Source organism: Pleurodeles waltl, chromosome 7, assembly GCF_031143425.1.
Source record: "Pleurodeles waltl isolate 20211129_DDA chromosome 7, aPleWal1.hap1.20221129, whole genome shotgun sequence".
Classification (NCBI taxonomy): Eukaryota; Metazoa; Chordata; class Amphibia; order Caudata; family Salamandridae; genus Pleurodeles; species Pleurodeles waltl.
This window is the reverse complement of record NC_090446.1, coordinates 1,257,646,390-1,257,672,838: the sequence shown is the minus strand read 5'-3', so window position 1 is coordinate 1,257,672,838 and position 26,449 is coordinate 1,257,646,390. Positions and strand designations below refer to the sequence as shown.

General features: G+C 48.0%; 1 protein-coding gene across 1 annotated transcript in view; it reads right to left on the bottom strand.

The window, feature by feature from the left end:
* Nucleotides 1-242: 242 nt before the first annotated feature.
* The window catches only part of LOC138246146 (serine/threonine-protein kinase SBK1-like), an 81,776-nt gene continuing 55,569 nt past the window's right edge, over nt 243-26,449 (bottom strand). The window contains exon 4 of the mRNA XM_069200422.1: nt 243-3,655. Within this exon, the coding sequence (XP_069056523.1) occupies nt 2,903-3,655 (753 nt within the window). The 3' untranslated portion in view covers nt 243-2,902. The remainder of the gene's footprint in view (nt 3,656-26,449) is intronic.

Here is a 26,449-nt window from a genome sequence, read left to right as displayed (position 1 = left end):
TTACTATGCTCCAATCTCAACTGGAGTGTTCTCCGCTGGTGTCCTGGGGCCTCAGTACTAGTGGACCCAAAACTGGATAACCAAATAGTCCTCTCAAGCACTTGACTCTCGTGGGGTAGAGAGACATAATAGTCCAAGGCTTACTCAACTCCAGGAGGTGAGGTGGGTTTAGACATTCAGAATACAGTGCACGCAGTATTATCAGCTAATAATTTCAATGTCCAGCCAGTGCTTTACTTTTTAAAAAGAAAAGTACTTTAATACACACTAGAGAGATATGCTACACATAGAACTATGATAGATAGTGAAAAACAGATATCTCCACAGCCCTCTGGGCCAGAGCTCTGACCCCAAACAGTATTATAGCACCTATGCACTAAACACTATAAAACACGGTTAACATGTGGACACACAATTAGCATTGCATATTACAGACCATGTTGCACATGGTTGCTTTCATTTGCTAGAGCCATGATAACAGTCGTTGTACTGAAATTATGTAGTTTCAGCATATGATGTGAAGCTAAATGTTCTGGAGCAGCCCCTGAACCCGCCACCCAAAGACCAGAAGTCCCCTCCCATTCTTAGCGAAGACACCACTCTAGTGGCATCAGGGATCTGATCACAGGTGTCTGATGTCTTGGCACAGTATACTGGAGTCCCACTAGTGCAGTAGTCACTGGCTAGGTGTAGGAGGGTAGTGGCTGACCAGAGTGCCATTACACCCTGATACCCTCAGATTTCACAAAGAGAAAGGTGGGGGCCTGTACCACAGAACACTCTTCACCACCTACAGATTGTAACTGAAAGTATCACACAGGCTCCCACAGCGCAGGGGAGGTGTCTGGTCAAAGTGATCTCACCTTCAAGGACTGGGATCAAGCTTCACCTTCAAGGACTGTGATCAAGCTTCTCTATCTCCCTGTCTCTGTTGATGTGCCTCAAGCTTCCTTATCTTGTGCAGCTGTTTGCAATTCCCTTGTGTTCCCAGCAGATGCTTCACAAGCCTTATATGACGGCGAGTTCTCTGAGTCAGGGCTACTGACTGATGCACTTGCTCTATGTCAAACTGGCAAATTCCTTCGTAGCATAATCCATCTGTCACAGAGAAACCTCTCTCAAAATATGAGTATTGACGGGTTTGCAGACACAGTAAGGAAGCTCATCCACCTTGTATTTACACCATAGGCATCAGCTGACTTCCTTAGATGCACCTGGTGTGTGCTACCTTATCAGAACAGAAGAACAGTCTTGAACACAACTGAACACTAGAGCCAGACTTTTATAACTGGTGATTGACAGGTGGATCCAATCAGAGGGTCTGCTATTCTTTTAATCCTGTGTGCTACTCCAGTCGTGAGGCACATTTGTGAAATGTTCACTGAGTGTCCAAGGCATGCAATGGGTGACTTACTGTGTCTTGGTACCAACCCGGGCTATACCCCAAATTTTAATTAACTCCTGACCAGGAGGCCCTTACCATCACCTAACAGAGAGTGGGGAGACTCCCTTCTAGCAGAGTTAGTGTAGCTAAACACAGATAAGTGCAAAATGTCTACCCCAACCCACCAGTCTTCTCCAAGCAGTAAGGAAGGACACAGAGGAGCTGGAATGTCCAGCAGAACAGCTCTGCTCACTTTAAACACAAACACTTAACCCACCGTCCTCACCCAGCGATCTCACAGGCTCTCACACACACATCCCAGGAAGGAAAAGGCAACAGGACCACAGGCAAGGAAGACTGTACAGATGTAACCAGGAGCGTGGCTAGTAGACTACCTATTCTAGGGTACAGGGATACAGGAATCCCTGACTACAGACTTATTGCTGCCACCACTCACTGTCATTCTACCACAGCCTGGGTAGAAAGTGTAGTTGCCACTCTCTGTGGAATAGGGGTGAACAATGCATGCCCCCTCGATCTCAGAGCCAAGCTCTAAGGTCGCAATCCATGTAAACAGGGAGATCTCAGTGGCCATGATTGATTGTCATGTTCTCTGAGGATGGGCTCTAAAAAACACAGTAACTTTTAAGTGACTTACCTGGAGATCAGCATTCCTGTCCCAATAAAATGCCTCTTCCATTGCTGAATAAGGTGAGTTTGCCCACACATAGCAGATTTAGGCCTGTCAGTTGTGGGCATCATTATATCTCACTGAAGACTTAACTGTTCTGCACTTGGGTTTCCTTGAAGTCCCACACTATTAGCCTACTCAGGGTCTGGTGAGTTGTACACACACGTGCGCACTCACACAAACATACACACACACACTAGCTAGAACAAAGACACAGAGTACAGAAGTGACACACTCTATTAAGGCTTCTCCAGAAGAAAATTGGTCCTAACCTATATATCCATTGTAGGGTATTCTATTGTTGTTGTCATTTTGTCTCATACAAGCATTACACGCAGGCTCTTCTCAAACAAGTATCCCACCCAGAGTCTTGTACTTAGCTCACTGAAGATAAAAGTGTAAACTAATTCATACTTGAGTCCCAGAACAAACTCCTCCTCAAACTTCATGTTTAGAAATCCTATTCTTAGAGTTCAAAACATATGCGTTATTGTACTGCTGGATGTTTCCAAGTAAGTATTAGAAAACATAGGCAACATTTTACATTGGGAACGTTAAGCAATCCTGCTCATGAAATAATTTACACTTTAGTAAAAAACTATGAAACATTACCGAAGACAATCAAATGAACCACAGAGAGCTGTTTTTTTTTTACATTTAATTCTTCCTTCAATTTATAAGTCTAAAATTCACAAGGTGTGTTTTGCATTCAGAATGATAGCATGAGATCTGACAATAATCTACGGAAATAACACAACTTCTAGATGTTTGCTTTTCATGTTTTACGTTGCAGATGTATCACATCTAGTAAACTTATTAAAACACATTCAAACACATATTTCAATGGGTGTGGACACCAGCATTTGGTTATGGTTTCCTTCCTTGGCTGCATCATCAAAACTGCTGGATGATGTCAGAGAGTAATTAGTGCGGGAGTCTTGGCTGATACAGTTCTTAGCATCACCGTTTGCAAAAGGCAGGCCTTGGTGTTTTATTCTTGAGAACAAATCTTCGTTCAAGTTCATTGAAGAAGCCTGTGAATCATCTTTCTTCACCACCCAACATTTACCAAAGAAACACAAGACATCCTTTATTGAACAACGTTTTTGGGGTTCAATAGAAAGGAGTTTCCTAAACATTTTGAGGGCACTGGGGGTAAATCTACACCACTGAGAAGGGGTGTCAACATTTTTGAATCTTTGCCACTGTAGAAATTCCTCGTAGAATGAGTCAGAACTGAGAGCCTTTTCCCAGGGAAAATTTCCAGTCAGCATACAGAAGAGAAGGACACCAAAGGCCCAGACATCAATGCTGTAAGTCACAAGGAACCCATCATGCTTGGAAGCTTCGCAAAGCTCTGGTGCCGTATAAGGAATGGTACCGCTTACTCTTTTCTCCATTGTGCCCGTGATGCGGGTCATTCCGAAATCTGACAGCTTAACTTTTCGACACTCCTTGTCAAATATAAGGATATTCTCTGGCTTGATATCTCTATGCACTAGTTTTCTGCTGTGTAGATGGTCCATTGCTAATGCAACTTGATAAATACATCGCTTAGTGATGTGTTCTGATAGGCCGACCTATAAACAGATAAAAAACACTAAGTATTATCGTCATTTATTTCAGTTTTTGCACTGGACATATTAAATTTTTCACATCCACATACTGCATTCCATCTGACTTTGAGGAGTTAATGATTACATTATTACTATGGGTAATGCACCCCTTTTACAGATGTGAAACACATTGATTATGGCTTGCAATGATTGCTTGGGTCAAATGATTATTTTTCCCTCTTAGTAGCGTGGTGGGGTCTACTATGTCACCTATAACCATGCAGGTGGTCACGTGACCTGCCTCTGGTCTACAACAGCGCAACAAGAAAAAACATTTCCTTGTGGTGATTATGCAGTCTCCCTAGTTTACTTTTCAAGTTACTTTACTGCAGTTATTGCAATGACTTAGAGTGCCGCTTTTTGACAGTCCTCTAACCTAGTGGTTCTTAACCTGTTGTCTGTGGACTTGTAGGCGTCCACAAAGCCTACTCAGGGGGTCCACGACTTCTAAGACAATTAAATATTATTAACAGATTTATAAAATGTATGAGAACATAGATGCAAATTGATTATTTTAAAATGTTCAGTAATCTGAAATTGGGGACTGAAATTAAGTTAGCATCCTCATATTGAGCAGAACAAGTGCATTAAACAGAATATAGTATGTATAGTAGGTGGCATCATTTGAATTAATTTCCAACCTTCCCAATAAAATAATTATATTTTTTTATATTTGTTTTTGAATTAGATAAAATATTTCATCATTTTGTATTTGTTTCGTAAAGGCTTGTTTTGGCATTTTGTTATATTGCTTTGTTGTTCAAATTATTGATACTGTTTGAGCCGGGGCCTCCGTATTCCAATAATGATTCATCTGGAGTCCCTGTATTCCAACAATGATTCAGTGGGGGCCTGAATTCCAGTAATTATTAAGTGGGGGTTTACAGAAGTCAAAAGGTTAAGAACTGCAGCTCTAAACAACTCCTCTGCTCAATTCATAAGGGGTGCTAGCCACATACTGGCAGCCACAACTGCTACAGTCTGCTAATTAATCTTAATATGATAACAAAACAACCGTTTTAGGAGCCCAATTATTATTTCATACCAACACGTTCATATATGCTCAGTTAGTCCTTTATTCGTAGTGTTGATCTAGGAAATTATAGTATTGCCTTGATCATATCAGTATGGTAATCACAGTTTCATCTTTGGTTACAGCATTAGACCTTGTTTATAAAAGCGTAGCCAACACGTGTTTCGTTGTATATGGTTTGGTCACCTACGACTTTGTCAGGGCTACAAGACACCAAGTAATAAATATTCTAAATAAAATCACTCAAGGGTATACAACTGGATACTTTCATCAATTGTGTCATACAGTGTGAGTGAGAACACCTCACTAAGATCATAGTTAGTAATGCGGCAAATAACCCTATAAAAAAAAACAGGATAACAGTAGTAGTGAAAAGGTGAAAGATAGATGCTCAGGTTCAAAGTAGGTAAAGTAAGTAATGGGCAAGCATAGATTTGGAAAATGTAAGGAAATCACAAAGGTAAAGCCTTCACCAAGTCATAGCTTCTGATCAAACTTAATGTGTTAAGGCCAAAAAGTGAGCAAAACACATAACACCCAAGACACCGCTATTAAAGACTCGTGCCTCATGTTATCTGATCAATAATTGTACTGCAGTTATTACAGTGACATTATCAATGATGTTATCAAAGATATCATGGCGAGGGTGTGAGTTATAATTATAGTTACCTTAGGGCACGAATTACAGTTACTTGAGATAACTCAAACTATAACCGATGTATTTCTAGGGTTCTGTACAAGTAAATTCAGAACCTAACTCGTCCTTGTAACCTTTGATTTTTAAGTGAATTTCTATGCTTTTTAAAATTGTATTTCCTAACTAAAACGCCCCTGTAACCTTTGTTTTTTTCAGTGAATTTCTATGTTTTTTTTACGTAAAGTAATTTTTATTATTATACGTTAATCCAAGCACAGCCTTCGGCCATTTGACAAAGCGGTTGGCCGAAGGGCCTGGCATGTGGCCAAGCTCTGTGGCCAACCCCCTATAACCACCCAACCTTGTGCTGTGCACAGTCTTCAGCCATGCATGGTGGGGTTGGTCACAGGGTGGGGCCTCTGGCCAGGCCCTGCGGACAACCCCCTTAAGCATCCAACCCTGAAGAAGAGAGGGGAGAGAGAGATTACTTGTGAGATTCAGAGAGAGAGAGAGAGGTGATTTAGGCTTTGATGAATGAGATACATTGAATTAGATATTGTAGAACAAATTAAAAAATAAAAGTGTAAAACCAGTGAGATCACCTATCAGTATGAACCTTTAACTTTTGAAGTTTAAAATAAATTAAAGAAGTGAAAGACCACAGACACACCTGGAGTAGAACCCTCAACTTTCAGTGTGATGGTTTGTGACCTTAACCATTACACCACAGGTGACTCCTTACCTGTTTCCAGAAATACCTATGAAATTCAACCCACACACGTGATAGAGAAGAAACATGAATGTCCCATCACTAGGAAGGTTTAACAGCCTAAACACTAGTGAATAAACAAACACACTGCCAGGTGATACAAGGATTTGAACCTTCAGCCTTCTGAATGACACCATCAGACCTTGACCATTAGGCCAGTAGTGCTCTGTGTACAAACTTAACTATAACATTCATACCAAACATCTTGCCAGTTTGACGCTTTGAAGTCATTGCATGAAGAGACCATTGCAATGACTATCTCTCTTTCTCCCATCCCACTATGGGATGGAAGAGAGAGAGAGTAAGAGAGAGCGAGAGAGGGTAAGCTTCAAGGCCCCTGCGGTCCTAGCCGGCTCCCACGTCCAGCAGGAGCCACCATTGCTCCCACAAGCAGGGAGTTGCTTTTAACAGCAGCTCCCTGCTTGTGGGAACAATGTTTTCATCTGTTTCCCTGCAGGCATATTTTTGTGCAGGGAGACAGATGAAAACTCCGCTTTCTGACGCTTGGCAGCTCCAGCTGTCAGAAAGTGGACTTTGTTTGCTTTTGTTTGGTGGGGGTTGTCAGCTCCCACCAAGCAAAAGTAAACAGCTATGTCCTGGGGGTGGGCACCCCGGGACATAGCAGGAGCTGACCCTAGGGGCTGGCAGTCCCCAGGACCATCATTAGCACCATGAGGGGGGCTATGCGTATCCCCACCAACTGAGAATTTAGCCTTAGGGAGGTCATTCTTTTATTGAAGCCCCGTGGAGGTGGCAGTCCCAGGGGCTATGGGGTCCAAGTGGCCCTGTGGATAATTTTAGGCTAACGCCCGGGGAGGTGGTGGTCCCCGGGGCTGTGTGGGCCGCACATGGCCTCCTCACACCGTATTTAACTAGAGCCCGGGAGGTTGTGGTGCCTGGGGCTGTGGGGGGGCACACGGACCCCCACACTCTCTTTCATTTAAGCCCTGGGGAGGTGGCAGAGGGGGGGACACACAGCCCCCGCATTATATTTCAGTGAAGCCCCAGGGAGGTGGTGGTCCCTATGGGCCCCCTGCTTTCTCTTCTATTTGAGCCCTGGTGAGGTGGCAGTCCCTGGGGCTGTAGGGTGGCTACACAGCCCCGCATTATATTTTATGAAAGCCCTGGGGAGGTGGCGGCCCCGAGGTTGCAGAGGGACCACGTGGCCCCCCTACATTTTGGAAATGATAAACACCAAACTGCTGGTGGTCTTTGGGGGCAGTAATAAGCCCTGGAGGAGGGCCCGTGTGCTCTCTCCTTATTTTTTTTATATGGCCCTCGGACCTGGCCTACCCGGGGGCTATAATAAACAAGCAGGTGAGAGCAGGCTTGTTTTATTTTTATTTTTCTGCAAATGTGTGGCAAGGCTGCAAATTTGTGGCAATTTTCTTTTCCAAAATGTGCTTTTTTGCCACAGCAGGGTCCCTCTGGGACCTTAGCACCACAGCTAAGGGATCAGAGTGTCCCTATCCTGTTTTTTCACATTTTTTGGTGGGACTCGGCTGAAGCCTGCCAGCACTTTCTAGTTTAAATATTGGCAGCCAATCAGAGCTCTGCAGTTCCGTGCTCAAACACGTTATTATTTGCGAAGTCGTCGCAGTCAGAGACATACAAGTTTATATTCCCTTTAATATCTCCAAAACTACCAGAAGGATTACACCAAATAGGCAAAAGCGTATTTTGTATACTGAAAGCTATCTTTCTGCTAAATTTGGTGTACTTTTGTCTAGTGGTTCGGGCTGTGTCGTGTCTAAAGGTTCTATGGGAATTAAAATGGGAAACGCAACTTTTTTACCCCACTTTTTCTCGGGCCCTGCTTGGGAGATCACCCTGAAACTTTTTGTAGCAAGCCACAGTGGTGCTAAGTTCAGTGCTGCCCTGCTGATCCCAAGTCAAGTTTCTGCCAGCCTTTTCATGGCTGGGATCTTGCCATGAAAAGAATGACGGAAACTCAATGCTGAGAGCCACCCTGCCCCGCAGCCTTGAAATGTGCACTGTCTGCTATGGCAGATAGTGCTTATTCCCAGGGTGCTGGGGGCACCCACTCTGCGATGGAATTGGCCTCAGCAGAGGACAATGCTGCCACTCTGTTTCCACTTGGCTGACCAGCAGAAACCTCTGATTTCAAAGATTTCCACCGGTCAACCCAGTGGAAAACTTGTAATCAGTCTGGGGGGGAGAGCACCAGCTCTGCGGCGGTCTCCTCTCCACAGGGCTGGTGGGCCAACAGGTAGCCCACCAGCCTCGTAATGAGGGCCTTTTTCTATGCCTTAAATTGTCTCTGAAACCAAAATCAATAACAGGAGAAAACAGAAGTATTCCATAGCTGCAACATAACTTATGTTGGTGACAGTCATCTTCAGTAAATGTTTCGTTTCCTGATGACATTACCATTCTTGGATGGACCATTGAGAGTTTTAATCTTTGGATGCTTCATTACCCTCAGAAACTAAAATCCCTTGAAGCTGAGTTTTTGCTCACCCATCCCTCGCTGTAACATTTCTATGTAATACTTCTCAGACTCCCTGAGCATCCAAGTGCAAGCCAGCCATCAATAATACATTCAATCTACAACAGAAACAAAATTTACATGCCCACCTACATAACTTAAGCGAGACATGCGCAGCACCTAACAGACTACTTAAATGAATAAACCCATACATATTACATGCTTTCATAATGTACACCTACCACCTTTAAGGCAGCCATATATGCTGCAGCAAGCATAGCTTTTGAGAAAAAATATTTTAACATATAACTCCTAGCCTCCTTAATACCTTAAATGTTGTTGTGGATATTTTTTGAATGTGCATATGCAACGCTTTATGGAATTAAACTGGCAACACATCAACAGGGGACCTAATGAAATCATTAGAACACCTGAGAAAATATATGCCAGAGGCAAAACATGTGTGAGGATCACTACTGGTTCAACAGTCAGGATTATATATCCCATTGTGACAAATCCAATATACTGTTTATGAAGAATTTTGATAAGATGCTTGACGCCCAGAAAATTATGGAGATAGTTTACTAATTATCTACAAAGAAACTATTGACATTTATATGAATCATGCAAACACAGTTGATGTGAAACACATGTGAAGATGAAAAAACTTCAAAAGCTAATCCGGCGCCTTCCCCTCCCCCAAATAAGTTGAAACAGCATATAATGTAGTGCTTTAAAGTAGGTATCAGGCACCTTCACCGGTAAATTAATAAAATAATACAAGATATGGGCACCATCACCATCTTGGCCAACGCTAGTCGGCCCGCGATGAATAGTGGTAACGTTATCCAAAACTGAATCTGCGGCTTGAGGGAGGTCATCGCTCTCTGCAAGTTGCCCTTTAACAGGTCCAGTGGGGTTTGATAAATTTGCACACCTAGGTATCGGAAAGTGTCTACAGTTACCCGTAGTCATATATCACCCAAGACAATTGTGTCCCCCATATCTAATTCACAAAAGAAGAATGCTATTGACTTGTCATAGTTTATGTCCATCCCTGACAGTGGTGCAAAATTGTGAAATATCTGCGCAGCAGAACTCAGGATGTGGCCAAGGTTTCTCACATTTAATATAATGTTGTCGGTATATAGTGATATCAAGTGCATTGTACTCCCTACATCAATTCCCCAGGACTCGGCATCTCGTCGTAGTCGGTGTTCCAAAGGTTTCACCGCTAAGACAAACAACAGGGGAGACAGTGGGCATCCTTGTCTAGTACCCCTATGAATATTATAGGAGTTTGAAATGTTCTGTCCCATGCGCGCCCTCGCCAAGGAGCAGCATAGAGCAGTCGGACCCAGTGTATGTACTCATGGGGAATCCCAAATCGTTCCAACACTTCAAACATATAGGGGGTCATTCTGACCTCGGCGGTAAAAGGCCTATACCGCTGGTCAGAAGTCCGCCATTCTACCGCCGCGGCCGCGGTAAACCGCCACGGTCATTCTGACCACCAACTGTGAAACCGCCAAAAACCCGACATCCAGGGAAGGCCGCCTCATCAGCGGGCCGCGGAAAACTGGAGATGACCAAACCTCCACCGCCACGCCAACACAAACACGCCCATGCCATTCTGACCCACCAATCCACGCGGCGGTCTTTCAACTGCGGTATTCCATTGGCGGTACACACCGCCGCGGTCAAAATACACACACATGTACAAAACACTGCCACATTTGACAATTTGAAATACACACACCTGACACACATACAAACAACACTCCCACACATCCAATCAACTATAAAACACACACCCACATCACCCACAAACCCCTACGACCGAAGATCAGAGACGAAGGAGAGAGAGACACATCACAGAATAGAGAGCTACATCACACAGAGGCACACTACACCATCACACACACCACATAGAAGCACAAAGCACCACACACCAACACACTCATCACCATATACACCACCCCACACCTCATCCACACCACCCCATGGCACCCCAAAGGCACCCACGGTTTTCGGACCAAGAACTCCGGGTCATGGTGGAGGAAATCATAAGAGTTGAACCCCAGCTCTTCGGCTCACAGGTGCAGCACACCACTATAGCCAGGAAGGCGGAGCTATGGCAGCGGATCGTGGACAGGGTCAACGCGGTGGGACAGCATCCCAGAAATCTAGACGACATCCGCAAACGCTGGAACGACTTACGGGGAAAGGTGCGCTCGATGGTCTCGCGACACAACATCGCAGTGCAGAAGACTGGCGGGGGACCCCCACCCACTCCACCCGAATTCACAGCATGGGAGCAAGAGGTACTAAACATCCTGCATCCTGATGGCCTCGCTGGAGTACACGGAGGAATGGACTCTGGTAAGTACAATCTCAACTACTTCACCCCCCCCAGCATGCTAACCCCCACCCCCACCCTCACCCCCAACCCCCATCACACATCCTCCCTGAGAATGTCTCTCCAGCACAACCCACCGAACACCAACCCCTGCATGCCACCACAAACTATGGACACCCATCACCTAAGCATGACCACTGCACATCCCCCCCCCCAAACACCCCCACAACACCTCCCCCAAGGGAATGACAGCACTGGGGGACAAGGGCACCCATAGATCGCACGCAATAGCACACACAGAAACAATAACCATACTCTCTTACCCCATGCAGGACCCGAACGCCAACACACCGGCCAGGAGGGTCCAGAAATGTCCATCCCCCCCCGGAAGAGGCCCCCAGTGATGACAGCAGCTCTGTCGACCTGGAACCTGATGACCAGCCCGGACCATCGGGGACCTCTGGACAGTCGGTTTCCCACACACAGACACAGGCCACACCAGACCCAACCCCCTCTGGGAACAACAGCACAGCTCCCACCCAGCGGGCCCATGCCTCTGTCTCTAGGACAGGTCAATCAGCGGTGTGTCTGCCACTACAGGGCACCCAGGCTAACCCACCACCCCAACAACAACAGGGACCTGGGGGCAGTGGTAGTGGGCACACCGTCCAGGGGACAGAGGCCGGGGGAAACCGGGCAACTCGGAGGGCTGCTGTGCGACAGGGGGGGGAGGAGAGGCCCAGGGAACCCACTCTCCAAGAGGCCCTCACCACCATCATGGCAGCCTACCACCACTCCCAAGAGACGATGGCGACGGTACTGGCCAGGTTCCAGGAGATCCAGGCACAGCAGGAGGAACGGTACATGGGGTTCACCAATCAACTCACCAACATCTCTACCGCTATGGGGAGCATAGTCCAGGCCCTCAACCGGATAGAAGACACGTTGCGGGACCATGTGGCACCACACAGGGCCCCTGTCACTAGCCCGGACCAGGAACAGCCTACCACCTCCGCCGGCGCTAGTGGTCAGGAGGTCCCACCACAACGACAGGCCACCAGAACCCCAACTCCTGCTGAAGAACAACCACCCCGCAAGAGAAGCCTGAGATAAAAAAAAAAGACAGAGTAGGATGTCAAGACCCCCGCCAGCATGAGATACCCCCTGAAGTCATCCCACTGTCCCACATTGCCTTCCACAGGCATATGGACAATGCACCTGTGAGACTGAGAACTGGACTCTGCCATGGACATTACTCCACCCCCACCCATCACCGTGTTAATATCATGTACCATTATCTAGCACAATAAATAAATCACTCAATGCACTGAAATCAATCAGGAGTCAGGCTGTATTATTTACAAATGTATAACACATTACAGATCAATTATGTTCTGTTAACTTTGTGCTGAACACATACCGAGATCAATAAGCATTAGTCCATGGGCTAACCAAGCAGAAGTCACGCAGTGGGTCATACAGCACTGAAAAGGGAAGGGAAAATCAAACATCAGTTTAAAAGAACTGGGGGGTCATAGACAAAGTTGAGATGCAGGAGGCTTTCAGGAAAAGTTAAATGGCGTGGGTGATTCTTACCTGTGTGCTACTGAAAATACTGTTGGATAACTCTGTCCCTGTTGTCTGTGTCGTCCTCTGAGTCTTCCTCCTCTTCACTCTCCGCAGGCTCCACAGCTGCTTCAACACCACCATCTGGACCATCCTCCTGCAGGAAAGGCACCTGACGTCGCAATGCCAGATTGTGAAGCATACAGCAGGCCACGATGATGTGGCACACCTTCTTTGGTGAGTACATCAGGGATCCCCCTGCCATATGCAGGCACCTAAACCTGGCCTTCAGGACGCCAAAGGTCCTTTCTATGATCCTCCTAGTTCGCCCATGGGCCTCATTCTACCGTTCCTCTGCCCTGGTCCGGGGATTCCTCACTGGGGTCAATAGCCAAGGCAGGTTGGGGTAACCAGAGTCACCTATTAGCCACACACGTTGCCCCTGTAGCTGTTCCATCATATGAGGGATGCTGCTTTTACGCATCACATACGCGTCATGCACTGAACCAGGGAACTTGGCATTCACATGGGAGATGTACTGGTCAGCCAAACAGACCACCTGGACGTTCATAGAATGGTAACTTTTCCTGTTTCTGTACACCTGCTCATCGTCTTTTGGGGGGACTAAGGCCACATGGGTCCCATCAATGGCACCAATTATGTTGGGAATATGTCCAAGGGCATAAAAATCACCCTTCACAGTGGCCAAATCAACCTCCTCAGGGAATATAATGTAACTCCGCATGTGTTTCGTCAGGGCAGACAACACTCTAGACAAAACTTTTGAAAACATGGGCTGAGACATTCTAGATGCCAAGTGCCACTGTTGTCTGGAATGAGCCACTTGCAAGAAAATGGAGGACTGACAGCACCTGCACCAGAGGGGGAATTCCTGTGGGTTGGCGGATGGGGGACATCAGGGCTGGCTCCAGCTGGGCACACAGTTCATGGATAGTGGCACGGTCAAGTCGGTATCGTAGTATGATGTGGCGTTCTTCCATTGTCGACAGGTCCACCAGCGGTCGGTACACGCAAGGATTCATCCTTCTCCTCGCAAGTCCCAGCGGACGGTGCCTAGGAATGACAACATGGAGCACAGAGTCAAGCTAATCACTGGTACGTTCACCACAGCTTGCATAGCACACGGTTATCTATGTATTCAAAGGCGTGTATGTGTGGCAATGCAAGGCCTAGGCCTGTGTGACGCAGTAGAAATTATGCTATGTGGGCCCTTGAAATGGCGGCTGCCTGACCTGTGAAGTGGGACAATGGGATGTGAGGTCAATGCGCTGGCGGAGCACACCGTGGCGGTAGGCGGGCGAAGACCGCTATACGAAGCCGCATTGGTTAACATTGAAGCCTATGGGTTTCAGGAGCCAATGACGAGGTGCGCCGGCGGTCGCGGTACGCACTGCCGCGGTACGCACCGCCGCGGGCGTGACCGCCATTTTCTATCTGCTTAATCACTCGAGACCTGATCATCAAAAGGAGAGGACCTATACTGCAAGTGCTGCTGTGACCTCGGTCTGGAAGTGACAATGGCTGCTGCGACTGGGGAAAGGGCCCCTGCCTTCACGTCTGAAGAGTTGGAGAAGCTCGTGGATGGGGTCCTCCCCCAGTATGCGTTACTCTACGGTCCTCCAGACCAACAGGTAAGTACACCGGGTGCACATGGAATGGGCGATGGCTGTGTGGAGTGGGGTGGATGTAAGTTGGTGGGGTGGGGGGCGAATGAGGAGTACAACGCACGACAGATGAGAGCATGTGCCATATGGCAAGGTTGGGGAGGGGGGGCCAATCACATCTAACATGCAGTAAATTGATGAATGTTTCCTTCCCACCCTGTACATGTCACATAGGTCAGCGCCCATCAGAAAGTCGAGATTTGGCGTGCCATCGCCAAGGAAGTCCAGGCCCTGGGGGTCCATGTCAGACGGGGCACCCACTGCCGCAAGAGGTGGGAGGACATCCGCCGCGGGACCAGGAAGACCGCCGAGTCACTGCTGGGGATGGCCTCCCAACCTAGGAGGGGTGCCAGTCGTACCCTGACCCCCCTGATGTCCCGGATCCTGGCGGTGGCCTACCCTGATTTGGATGGGCGCTTGAGAGCATCACAGCAGACACAAGGGGGTGAGTATCAGCACATTCTGCTATCTTTCTGTGCAGTGGAGGCGTCTGGGTGGGGGAGGAGGGTTGTGGGTGACATTAGGCCAGGGTGCTTTCTGTAGTGTAGTCCTCTCCCTTAGGCATGGCCCTGTGCTCCCGGCCCCCACCTCTGTAGGGTGACAAGTACATCTATTGATGGTCCAGCCTCACACATGTGCGCGTTTGTCGTCTCTTGACCTGTTGTCCTAGTCAGAAGTACTGAGTAGTGTACCCCGAATGCGCGGCTTAGTGCATGAGGCTCCTGTGTCTGTCCTCTCCGCCAACGGTGTTGACATTGCATGCACTCAACCTGGTCTTCTTTTTTCTCCCCCCACCCTTTTTCTTCATCTTCTTGTGCATGTGTGCATTAGCATCATCAGGCGGAGGAGATTTGGCATCGGAGCACGAGGGAGCTGCAAGTCACAAGGCCCCGGTGGGCCCAGGAACAGACACCGGGGGCACCAGTGATCCGGAGGGCGAGGGGAGCACCACAACGGGGACCGGTGGTGAGACCAGCGACACAGACACGTCCTCGGATGGGTGCTCCCTAGCGGTGGCGGCAACATCCGTGCGCCCCGCCTCTACAGGTACAGCCGCCACCCAGCGCACCAGCCCCGCTCTCCCTGCAGCCCCTCAGCCTACGCTCCGTGCCCGCTCGCCCAGGAAGGCGGGTGTCTCCTTCGCCCCAGGCACCTCAGCCCCTGCCCCTGTCACCCCTGCTGCCCTCAGTGCGGAGCTCATTGACCTTGTGAGGACGCTCATTGTTGGGCAGACTACCCTTTTGAATGCCTTCCAGGGGGTAGAAAGGGAGGTGCATCGGAGCAATGCCTACCTGGAGGGCATTCATTCGGGTCAGGCTGCCCATCAACGATCGTTCACTGCTCTGGCCTCAGCACTGACGGCAGCCATTGTCCCTGTTTCCAGCCTCCCTCTTCTGACTGCCTCCACCCTGTCTCTGTCTACTGTTCCTCAGCCTATCCCATCCACAGCATCTGACCAGCCTGCACACACCTCAACACCCAAGGGCAGCTCATCCAGACACAAGCACCACGGATCCCACAAACACTCACCCAAGCAACACCCAGATGCAGACATTCCAACAGTCACTACCACCCCTGTGTCCCCCTCCTCCTCGTCTCCTTCCTCCCTCCCTGTGACGTCTCCACTCACACCTGCATGCACACCAACATCAGCCAGTGCTTCCATCACCACCACACCCTCCTGTACAGTCCGCACGCGTGCAGTCACCACCCCCACTGCCATTTACACGTCCCCTATGTCCTCTCCCACTGTGTCTGTCACCCCCTCTTCCAAGACACACAAACGCAGGCAGACACCCACCCAACAGACATCCACCTCACGACAGCCTACAGCACCAGCACCTTCACCCAATGACAGCACACCTGACTCTCCTACAACCACATCCTCTTCCTCCACTCCCATCACCACTACTCCTACCCTTTACCTTGGCCCTAAAAAAGTTTTCCTGGCTAATCTTAACCTCTTTCCCTCCGATGACCTACCCCCTCCACCTGCAAAGAGTCCCAAGAGCACCTCAGCCACCACCAGCCCAGCTTCGAGTGTCACTGTTGTGCATGGGTTCTGGAGTCCACCCTTTGCCAGCAGTGACACCTCAATCAGCAGCAAGGACACATCCAGCCCCCCCCCCGGCAAGAGGACCAGGAAACAAAAGGGCCGCCGTGCCAGGACTGACACGGCTGCCCCCAAGGAGCAAAGTTCGCCCACTTCACCAGCCACAACATCTAGGGGAGGCAAGGGCCCGAGAGCCCCATCTAAGGAGCGAAAGGGCAGCAGGGCGGAGAAGTCAGCCAGCAGGAGCGCGGAGCAGGTGGGCCCCACATGCCACATCCCAGCTGTAAAGGAGGACACCAAAGGGCCCAGGACTCTGTCACCGAAGGGTCCAGAAACATCACGGTCGGAGGGCGACTGAGCAGGGAGTCCAGCCCAGGTCTGGCTCCCTTGACCTAATGGATGTGCACCGCTGAAGAGGGCCCCGCCGTGCAGAAGAGCACCGCTGAACAGGGCCCCGCCGTGAAGATAGGCACCGCTGAAGAGGGCCCTGTAGTGCTTTCCTCTTATTTAATTTCTAAGCACTAACATAACACAACAGAAATGCACTTCTGAGGTCAAAGAAGACTTTTATTGTTATTTTATTCTTCCCCAACCACAATGTTTATGAATGAATGACGAATTAGTAGCTTTCAAGTCCGCGTTAATCAAACAAAATATATCAGTTTGCAATATACACAGCAGGTTATATTTATAAGATATTGAATGCAAAGCAAAACAAATACTTCACCGTGTAGGAACTATTTACAGCTACATCTTTCTAAGGTCTGCAAGCTGAGACCCCTGTCAGCCGCGAGAAAGAGTGTCATCTACCCACACGGGATGCTGGCAACTGGCGCCAAGCTCCAGCACGAGGTCCGGCAGATTCGAATCTGACTCTCTGCAGCCTGTTACATTCGTTACAAAAGTGTGCCCCCTCCTCTCAGACCTGGGAAACTGAGCAAGCCTTTTGGAGACTGGCCAGGTCTCCAAGACTACTCCTGTTCCCAAGCTCAAGGGAAGAGAAACAACGCCCATGTACTCTCTCTTATCAGGTCTAGTCTACTGTGAGAGCAAAACATCTTGGTTCTCTGGTGCAAAAACACAGCTTGGAAAAATACAGAACTATTCTCAACTGCAATGTCTAACTCCACGTTAAAGGCAATGGGCAGCTAACCTAAATATCAAATGCAATGTCATGTTAAAGGCAATAGGCAGCTAACCTAAATATCAAATGCAATGTCTAGTGTCATGTCAAAGCCAATAGGCATCTAAGCTGAATACAAAATGCAATGTCTTATATCATGTCAAAGCCCATAGGCAGCTGAGCTGAATATAAAATGCAATGTATAATATCATGTCAAAGCCAATAGGCAGCGGAGCTGAATATCATGTCAAAGCCAATAGGCAGTTAAGCTGAATACAAAATGCAATATATAATATCATGTCAAAGCCCATAGGCAGAATATCTAATAGCATGTCAAAGTCAATAGGCAGCTAAATTGAATACATCATGTCAAAGTCAATAGGCATGCAATGTCAAAGCCAATAGGCGGCTAGACTGGATACAGCATGTCAAAGCCAATAGGCAGAATACAGAATGTAATGGCTAATGCAATGTCAAAGCCCATAGGCGGCTAAACTGAATACAGAAAGCAATGGCTAATGCCATGTCAAAGCCAATAGGCACAATACAGAATGTAATGACTAATGCAATGTCAAAGCCCATAGACGGCTAAACTGAATACAGAAAGTAATGGCTAATGCCATGTCAAAGCCAATAGGCGGCTCAACTGAACAAAACATACCATGTGCTACTGGTGAACATTGAGCAACTAATATGCGCAGTGGTGAAACACAAAGTCATTGGTCAAAACAAAACTCCATCAAATAGCAGGACATTCCGCCCTTTGACCAATGAATTTTTGTTTCACATATCTCATATTTCAAACAAACAAAAAAAAAACATTATCAGCAAATCAAATTTCAATGATCAAAGCAATCCCTGTAAAGCAATAGAAGTGAATTAACACATTGATTTCATAACCTTTCACATCAGATACATCTATACAGAAAAGACTGGGCAATTTTTTTTTTTTTTCTGAATGAGTCTCTAATTCAACAGTGTTAGCAATTTGATGTGGCATGAGTTCTACTCATGTAAAGATGCACGGTCCACTTGAAAGGTTTTCTGGAAGGTAAGCAAAAGTCAGAGTTCCATACGAGAGGGAAAAAAAAAAAAACACAGCAAACAAGTTGAACTTGAACTGAAGGCGCAGTTTGCGCAAAATGGATCCATGGTGCTGGCACTTTACTCAGCCAGGTTCAGGTTGGGGATTCGGTCCCTTCCCCGACCCCACACGCACACACCGAAAGGGGGACCACGCAGCACACTCAGGGACAGTGGCGAAACGTGGTCGGATCTGCAAAAGAAACAAGTATGACTTTTCTTGCAAATAAAATTTTTCATTTAAACTGCACCCTTCCTCTTTCTTTCCCTGTTTTATAATCAGCAGGACGTTTTTGAGGCCCTTTGTTATATTTTCTGCAGGTTCTGGAGGGTCACTTGGGGCTTCAGCCCACACATCAGTACTGAGGTTTTTATCTGCTGCGCCACAGCTCCCCTTTTCTTGCACTGTCAGAAGGGCTGGGGCAGACTCCTTCTTTACCAAACCTCCATTCACTGCATTTTTGCCAAATTGGGCCATTCTGTCTCCAATTTGTATGAATGAATCAGATTCTTTTCTAGGTATCAGCATAATTTCGATTTTTCCTTGGTAATTTGCAGCAATCACTCTCCCTAAAACCTGATCAATTTGCCATTTCTGTTCTGGTAACTTTCCTCTCCCCAACTGCTCTGTGACTGCTTGCATGACAGATTGCTTTTGTGCGTGCTGCACAGTTTTTATCAAATCTAGGGGAATGTGCATCTCTCTCATCTCTGCCCACCTGTAAGTGGCCTTTTCACATTTCTGGGGCACCCACATAGCCATCCCCACTAAGGCAGAATTCTGGGTGAACACTTCTCTCTCTGCATTTTTCTCATTAACATCAGCAAGGTAATTGAACCAGTTAGGTGCTAAAACATTATCAAAGAACCAAAAATCAGCATAAAAATGACACATCTCACGTAGCTCTTGCTTTAAAATCTGACACACATTATACAACGCTGTTCCTTCTACTGTGCCAGAAAGCAACATTTCAGTCAATGAATCATTAGTAAAACAAACATGCTTTTTATCTTCAGTAGACACGAATTCAGATGGTGCACACAATTTCATTGATAATTCTTTTATCTGTGGTACTCTAGCCCTGTCTTGCAAGTACCAGGTCCATTGTATGATTCTAGCTAGGGGCAGTATTTTCTTCCCTTGTTCTTGAATTACATGTACATCAGTTTTTCCTTCTTGCACTGCGCAGAAACCTAAAGTCTGCATTATTTCATTTGCCAAATCACAAGCGCGCAGCTGCATATTATTTTTCACAGTGACCATGTACAAAAGTGTTAGGATTTCTCTCAAATTAGGGCTATTCTTTTTCCAAAAATCAAACAAACTAATGAAACTCGGGGTGTCTTGCTCTAAAATCCTTCGTTTTACTTGTGCATTTTGCAACGGTAACTCGTCGTCCGTGTTATCAATTAAGGAATGCACTTTGGCTGCCAAAAACCCTGGCTCACACGGAAACTCAGTGCAGCTCGGAGCTGTCTTAACCCCCTCATTACTGGAATGGGACAAGAAAGATTCTTCAAAAACAGCCCTTTTATAACTTTCAGTCTTATTTTGAATTATTGTATCCTGGCTAATTTGCTCACGTAAATTCCTATTTTCATGTTCCAACTTCCTACATTTCTCCTGCATTTCTCTGTAAGCAGATAAAGGTATCCAGACCTTTCTGTCATCATTACTTCCAAAACACACGTTTTCTACATATATACAACAGGAATTATTTCTCAAAACATTATCAGGCCTTTTAGCTACACATGCATTTTCTTCTGTAATTCCCCAAACAGAAAACAATTCACAGTTTTTCTTAGCACCATCAGGCAGTTCATCAACACATGTATTCTCAGACATGGTCTGCCGTGCTACTGTGATTCTCCAAACAGAAAACAATTTCTGTAATTCTCCAAACAACAAAAAAACAATTACACTTTTAAAGTGTGCACTTAGAAATCTACTAACTCGTCAAACCCCTTCTTAATCACCTCTTAATGACCGACCCCACGACTCCAGGTACCAATTGTAGTGCTTTCCTCTTATTTAATTTCTAAGCACTAACATAACACAACAGAAATGCACTTCTGAGGTCAAAGAAGACTTTTATTGTTATTTTATTCTTCCCCAACCACAATGTTTATGAATGAATGACGAATTAGTAGCTTTCAAGTCCGCGTTAATCAAACAAAATATATCAGTTTGCAATATACACAGCAGGTTATATTTATAAGATATTGAATGCAAAGCAAAACAAATACTTCACCGTGTAGGAACTATTTACAGCTACATCTTTCTAAGGTCTGCAAGCTGAGACCCCTGTCAGCCGCGAGAAAGAGTGTCATCTACCCACACGGGATGCTGGCAACTGGCGCCAAGCTCCAGCACGAGGTCCGGCAGATTCGAATCTGACTCTCTGCAGCCTGTTACATTCGTTACAAAAGTGTGCCCCCTCCTCTCAGACCTGGGAAACTGAGCAAGCCTTTTGGAGACTGGCCAGGTCTCCAAGACTACTCCTGTTCCCAAGCTCAAGGGAAGAGAAACAACGCCCATGTACTCTCTCTTATCAGGTCTAGTCTACTGTGAGAGCAAAACATCTTGGTTCTCTGGTGCAAAAACACAGCTTGGAAAAATACAGAACTATTCTCAACTGCAATGTCTAACTCCACGTTAAAGGCAATGGGCAGCTAACCTAAATATCAAATGCAATGTCATGTTAAAGGCAATAGGCAGCTAACCTAAATATCAAATGCAATGTCTAGTGTCATGTCCAAAGCCAATAGGCATCTAAGCTGAATACAAAATGCAATGTCTTATATCATGTCAAAGCCCATAGGCAGCTGAGCTGAATATAAAATGCAATGTATAATATCATGTCAAAGCCAATAGGCAGCGGAGCTGAATATCATGTCAAAGCCAATAGGCAGTTAAGCTGAATACAAAATGCAATATATAATATCATGTCAAAGCCCATAGGCAGAATATCTAATAGCATGTCAAAGTCAATAGGCAGCTAAATTGAATACATCATGTCAAAGTCAATAGGCATGCAATGTCAAAGCCAATAGGCGGCTAGACTGGATACAGCATGTCAAAGCCAATAGGCAGAATACAGAATGTAATGGCTAATGCAATGTCAAAGCCCATAGGCGGCTAAACTGAATACAGAAAGCAATGGCTAATGCCATGTCAAAGCCAATAGGCACAATACAGAATGTAATGACTAATGCAATGTCAAAGCCCATAGACGGCTAAACTGAATACAGAAAGTAATGGCTAATGCCATGTCAAAGCCAATAGGCGGCTCAACTGAACAAAACATACCATGTGCTACTGGTGAACATTGAGCAACTAATATGCGCAGTGGTGAAACACAAAGTCATTGGTCAAAACAAAACTCCATCAAATAGCAGGACAGGCCCGCCGTGCAGAAGAGCACCGCTGAAGAGGGCCCCGCCGTGCAGAAGAGCACCACTGAAGAGGGCCCGCCGTGCAGAAGAGCACCGCTGAAGAGGGCCCCGCCGTGAAGATAGGCACCGCTGAAGAGGGCCCGCTGTGCAGAAGAGCACCGCTGAACAGGGCCCCGCCGTGAAGATAGGCACCGCTGAAGAGGGCCCGCCGTGCAGAAGAGCACCGCTGAACAGGGCCCCGCCGTGCAGAAGAGCACCGCTGAAGAGGGCCCGCCGCGCAGAAGAGCACCGCTGAACAGGGCTCCGCCGTGCAGAAGAGCACCACTGAACAGGGCCCCGCCGTGCAGAAGAGCACCGCTGAACAGGGCCCCGCCGTCTCAAGCACCGCTCCGCTGGGCACCGCCGTCTCAAGCACCGCTCCGCTGGCCACCGCAGTCTCAAGCACCGCTCCGCTGGGCCCTTCCTGTCAAGCACCGCTCCGCTGGCCACCGCCGTCTCAAGCACCGCTCCGCTGGGCCCTTCCTGTCAAGCACCGCTCCACTGGGCACCGCCGTCTCAAGCACCGCTCCGCTGGGCCCTTCCTGTCAAGCACCGCTCCGCTGGGCCCTTCCTGTCAAGCACCGCTCCGCTGGGCCCCGCCGTCTCAAGCACCGCTCCGCCTGGCCCTTCCTGTCAAGCACCGCTCCGCTGGGCACCGCCATCTCAAGCACCGCTCCGCTGGCCACCGCAGTCTCAAGCACCGCTCCGCTGGGCCCTTCCTGTCAAGCACCGCTCCGCTGGGCACCGCCGTCTCAAGCACCGCTCCGCTGGCCACCGCAGTCTCAAGCACCGCTCCGCTGGGCCCTTCCTGTCAAGCACCGCTCCGCTGGCCACCGTCGTCTCAAGCACCGCTCCGCTGGGCCCCGCCTTCTCAAGCACCGCTCCGCTGGGCCCCGCCTTCTCAAGCACCGCTCCGCTGGGCCCTTCCTGTCAAGCACCGCTCCGCTGGGCACCGCCGTCTCAAGCACCGCTCCGCTGGCCACCGCTGTCTCAAGCACCGCTCCGCTGGGCCCTTCCTGTCAAGCACCGCTCCGCTGGGCACCGCCGTCTCAAGCACCGCTCCGCTGGCCACCGCAGTCTCAAGCACCGCTCCGCTGGGCCCTTCCTGTCAAGCACCGCTCCGCTGGGCACCGCCGTCTCAAGCACCGCTCCGCTGGCCACCGCAGTCTCAAGCACCGCTCCGCTGGGCCCTTCCTGTCAAGCACCGCTCCGCTGGCCACCGCCGTCTCAAGCACCGCTCCGCTGGGCCCTTCCTGTCAAGCACCGCTCCGCTGGGCCCCGCCGTCTCAAGCACCGCTCTGCTGGGCCCTTCCTGTCAAGCACCGCTCCGCTGGGCACCGCCGTCTCAAGCACCGCTCCGCTGGCCACCGCAGTCTCAAGCACCGCTCCGCTGGGCCCTTCCTGTCAATCACCGCTCCGCTGGGCACCGCCGTCTCAAGCACCGCTCCGCTGGGCCCTTCCTGTCAAGCACTGTTTATGGTTCACTGTGCCCACCATGCCTCCTCCTTGACCAGTGGAGACTGTCATCCACCTGATGGACTGTGGCTTTGCACTCCCCAGGATGGCACAGTGGGCAGCCCACCCACTGTAGAGACTTGTGAGACTGTGGCTTTGCACTCCCCAGGATGGCACAGTGGGCAGCCCACCCACTGTAGAGACTTGAGAGACTGTGGCTTTGCACTCCCCAGGATGGCACAGTGGGCAAGCCACCCACTGTAGAGACTTGTGAGACTGTGGCTTTGCACTCCCCAGGATGGCACAGTGGGCAGCCCACCCACTGTAGAGACTTGAGAGACTGTGGCTTTGCACTCCCCAGGATGGCACAGTGGGCAAGCCACCCACTGTAGAGACTTGAGAGACTGTGGCTTTGCACTCCCCAGGATGGCACAGTGGGCAAGCCACCCACTGTAGAGACTTGAGAGACTGTGGCTTTGCACTCCCCAGAATGGCACAGTGGGCAACCCACCCACTGTAGAGACTTGAGAGACTGTGGCTTTGCACTCCCCAGGATACATCAATGGGCATGGTGGCCCCTTCGTGGATCTGGCGTCGTGGACTCATGTGGCTGTGGTGCCCCCCCCCTTCCCTTCCCCCTGAGGTGCCTGTAGTTTTTTCATCAGATGCCCCTGCAGTGTTTTCTCCAAAGGACTCAGGTCTTCTGTGTGGGCTTTGCCCTTATGTCGCTACACTGTGGCCCACGGACTGTTCTATTTAATTTTGATGTAGAGGACTAATTGCCTCGGTTCTCCATGGCAGTGTATATAGTATTATTTTGGTATGGATATTTTACATAGTTGACCTATATTTATCAGAGCCTATTTTTTATATACATTTTTCTTCACAATTTAATTATGTCTTTGCATTTTTCAGGGGGGTTTGGGGGGGTGTCACTGTGCATTGTTGCTCTGCATTGGTGTGTACATTGTTTGGGGGGGTGGGGGTCGCATATGTGTGTGGCCGTAACCTTTCCTCCTCCCCCCTCCCGTGTGTCGTAGGTGCAGTACTCACCGTTGTCGTCTGCGCCGGCGTTCGTACTCGTGGTAGATGAGAAGGTAGACGAGAGCAGGTAGGATGTTTAATTCGGATTCCATGCTGTCCTCCGTACTCGTAGAGTGTGTTTTGGTGAGCGTTTTCCCGTTCGTAGTCTGTTTCCGCCGTGTTTTTATCGGTGGGGCTCCTGCCCCGGAAAAGGTTGCGGATTGGTGAGTTATGATAGTGTGGGCGGTACATTGTCTGCCGCCTGCCTGTTGGCGGTGACCGCCGCGCTGTTTGTCTGTACCGCGTTGGCGGTCGGAGTGTTAATGTGGCGGGCTGTGTTGGCGGTTCCCGCCAGGGTCAGAATTCCATTTTTTGGACCGCCGGCCTGTTGGCGGGTTGGCCGCTGCTTTATCACTGACCGCTAGGGTTAGAATGACCCCCATAGTCCCAGTTTAAGAAGTCAAACGGTTGGGGGAGATCCAAGGAAAGACAGCCTGCTTGGGGGTATCTCTCTCTGGCAGAATCTATCATATTGTATAATCGGCGTATATTTAAGGATGTATTATGAAATAGTATAAATCCACATTGATCTGTATGGATCAAGCTGACTATAAAGGAAAGGAGTCTCTGCTCCTATTTGCTAGTATTTTATATTCCCTGTTCAGTAAAGATAAGGGTTATAGGAGGACATATCTGTTGCAGACTTGCCAGGGTTCAGTAGCGAGGTCACTATTGCTGGTTTAGTCGTATCGAGGAGGTAGCCAACTGCCAGCGAGGCATGGTATAACTTCTCCAATTGAGGGGCAGTTTCGAACTATATAAGGAGTAGAATTCGGTCGGAAGTCCTGGTGATTTATTACGCGCCATAATGGCTCCACGGATCTCCCCTTGTGTTATCTGCACTCCCAGAATTTGTTTGGCTGTATCATCAAGTGTCGGTAGCTCAATGTCAGACAGGAAGGAGCTAAGGTGTACCTGATCTAGTACTGGTGGGGCAGAATGCAGGGTTATGTAGTAGTCTTGAAATGCTGCGTTGATCTCTAGTTGAGTATTTATACTAGTTTGTTGTGGTGTATAAATGTGCAATATGGGAGTGGCGGATGGTTTGTCTTTTATAAGGCACGCCAAAAGCGCGTCAGTTGATTCTTTATATTGAGCAAATCCAACATTATTTATTTCAGTTTTCACCCAAAGTATAGGTACAGTGCAGGCAAATACTTTTGTCAAAAAGAAAGGAGTAGTTATTTTTGGATGTCTGATTAAATTAAAAAGCCTGTACAGGCCCTAACCAATTTCTTAAAGGTTTGATCTGTGACAGGCTACTGTGTGTAGATAGCAGGGTGAGTCAGGCAGTAGTCTTCTTCATTTAACATGCACAAGTATGTGCACATGTGTTTCTGTGTACTGAGAGAAGAGTCTCTTGCCCACCTGTGTAGAAGCATGCCTGATTTTAAAAGGAAGACTTTGTCAGTTATCAATAAAATCTATTTTGCCAGAAGTTCACTTTAGGTGTAACTACTGTATATTTTGATGTCTTGCTTATAGAAGAGTTCCAAAAACCAAACAGTCCAAAATAAAAACGAAATCAGAGGGGATCACAATCCACATCCCAACAGTTAGCTCTGAGTGGTATCCCTCTTGTAGGACCATAACATGGACCATGCTTTACATACCGTGTGAATTGGTGGCAACACTATGGCTATCATTAACATCATGGGGGCCTTTTGTGTGCAGTGCTAAAGTTTTCTTCAGAGTATTCCAGATATCTCAGGCATAATGGTAGTCTATCCTTGGCCTATTGTGGGTGTTACTGTCAATGTTTTGGCTATCAATTACATCATGGTAGTCAATCCATAATAGATTTTGGGCATTTTCAACAACATTCTGGCTGCCCTTGGCATTACTATGGCCATTAATGACTTGATGCTGCATTCCCTGACATATGTCTAGTTATCTCTGGCATAGTGATGAAAATGTCTGTCTATGTGGTAAAATATACACGGTGAAAAAAACATGCTTAAAAAGTCAAACTTAGTGCCAACTGGGCAAATTATAGAGACACATTTCCTTTCTCCCAATACTGACAAA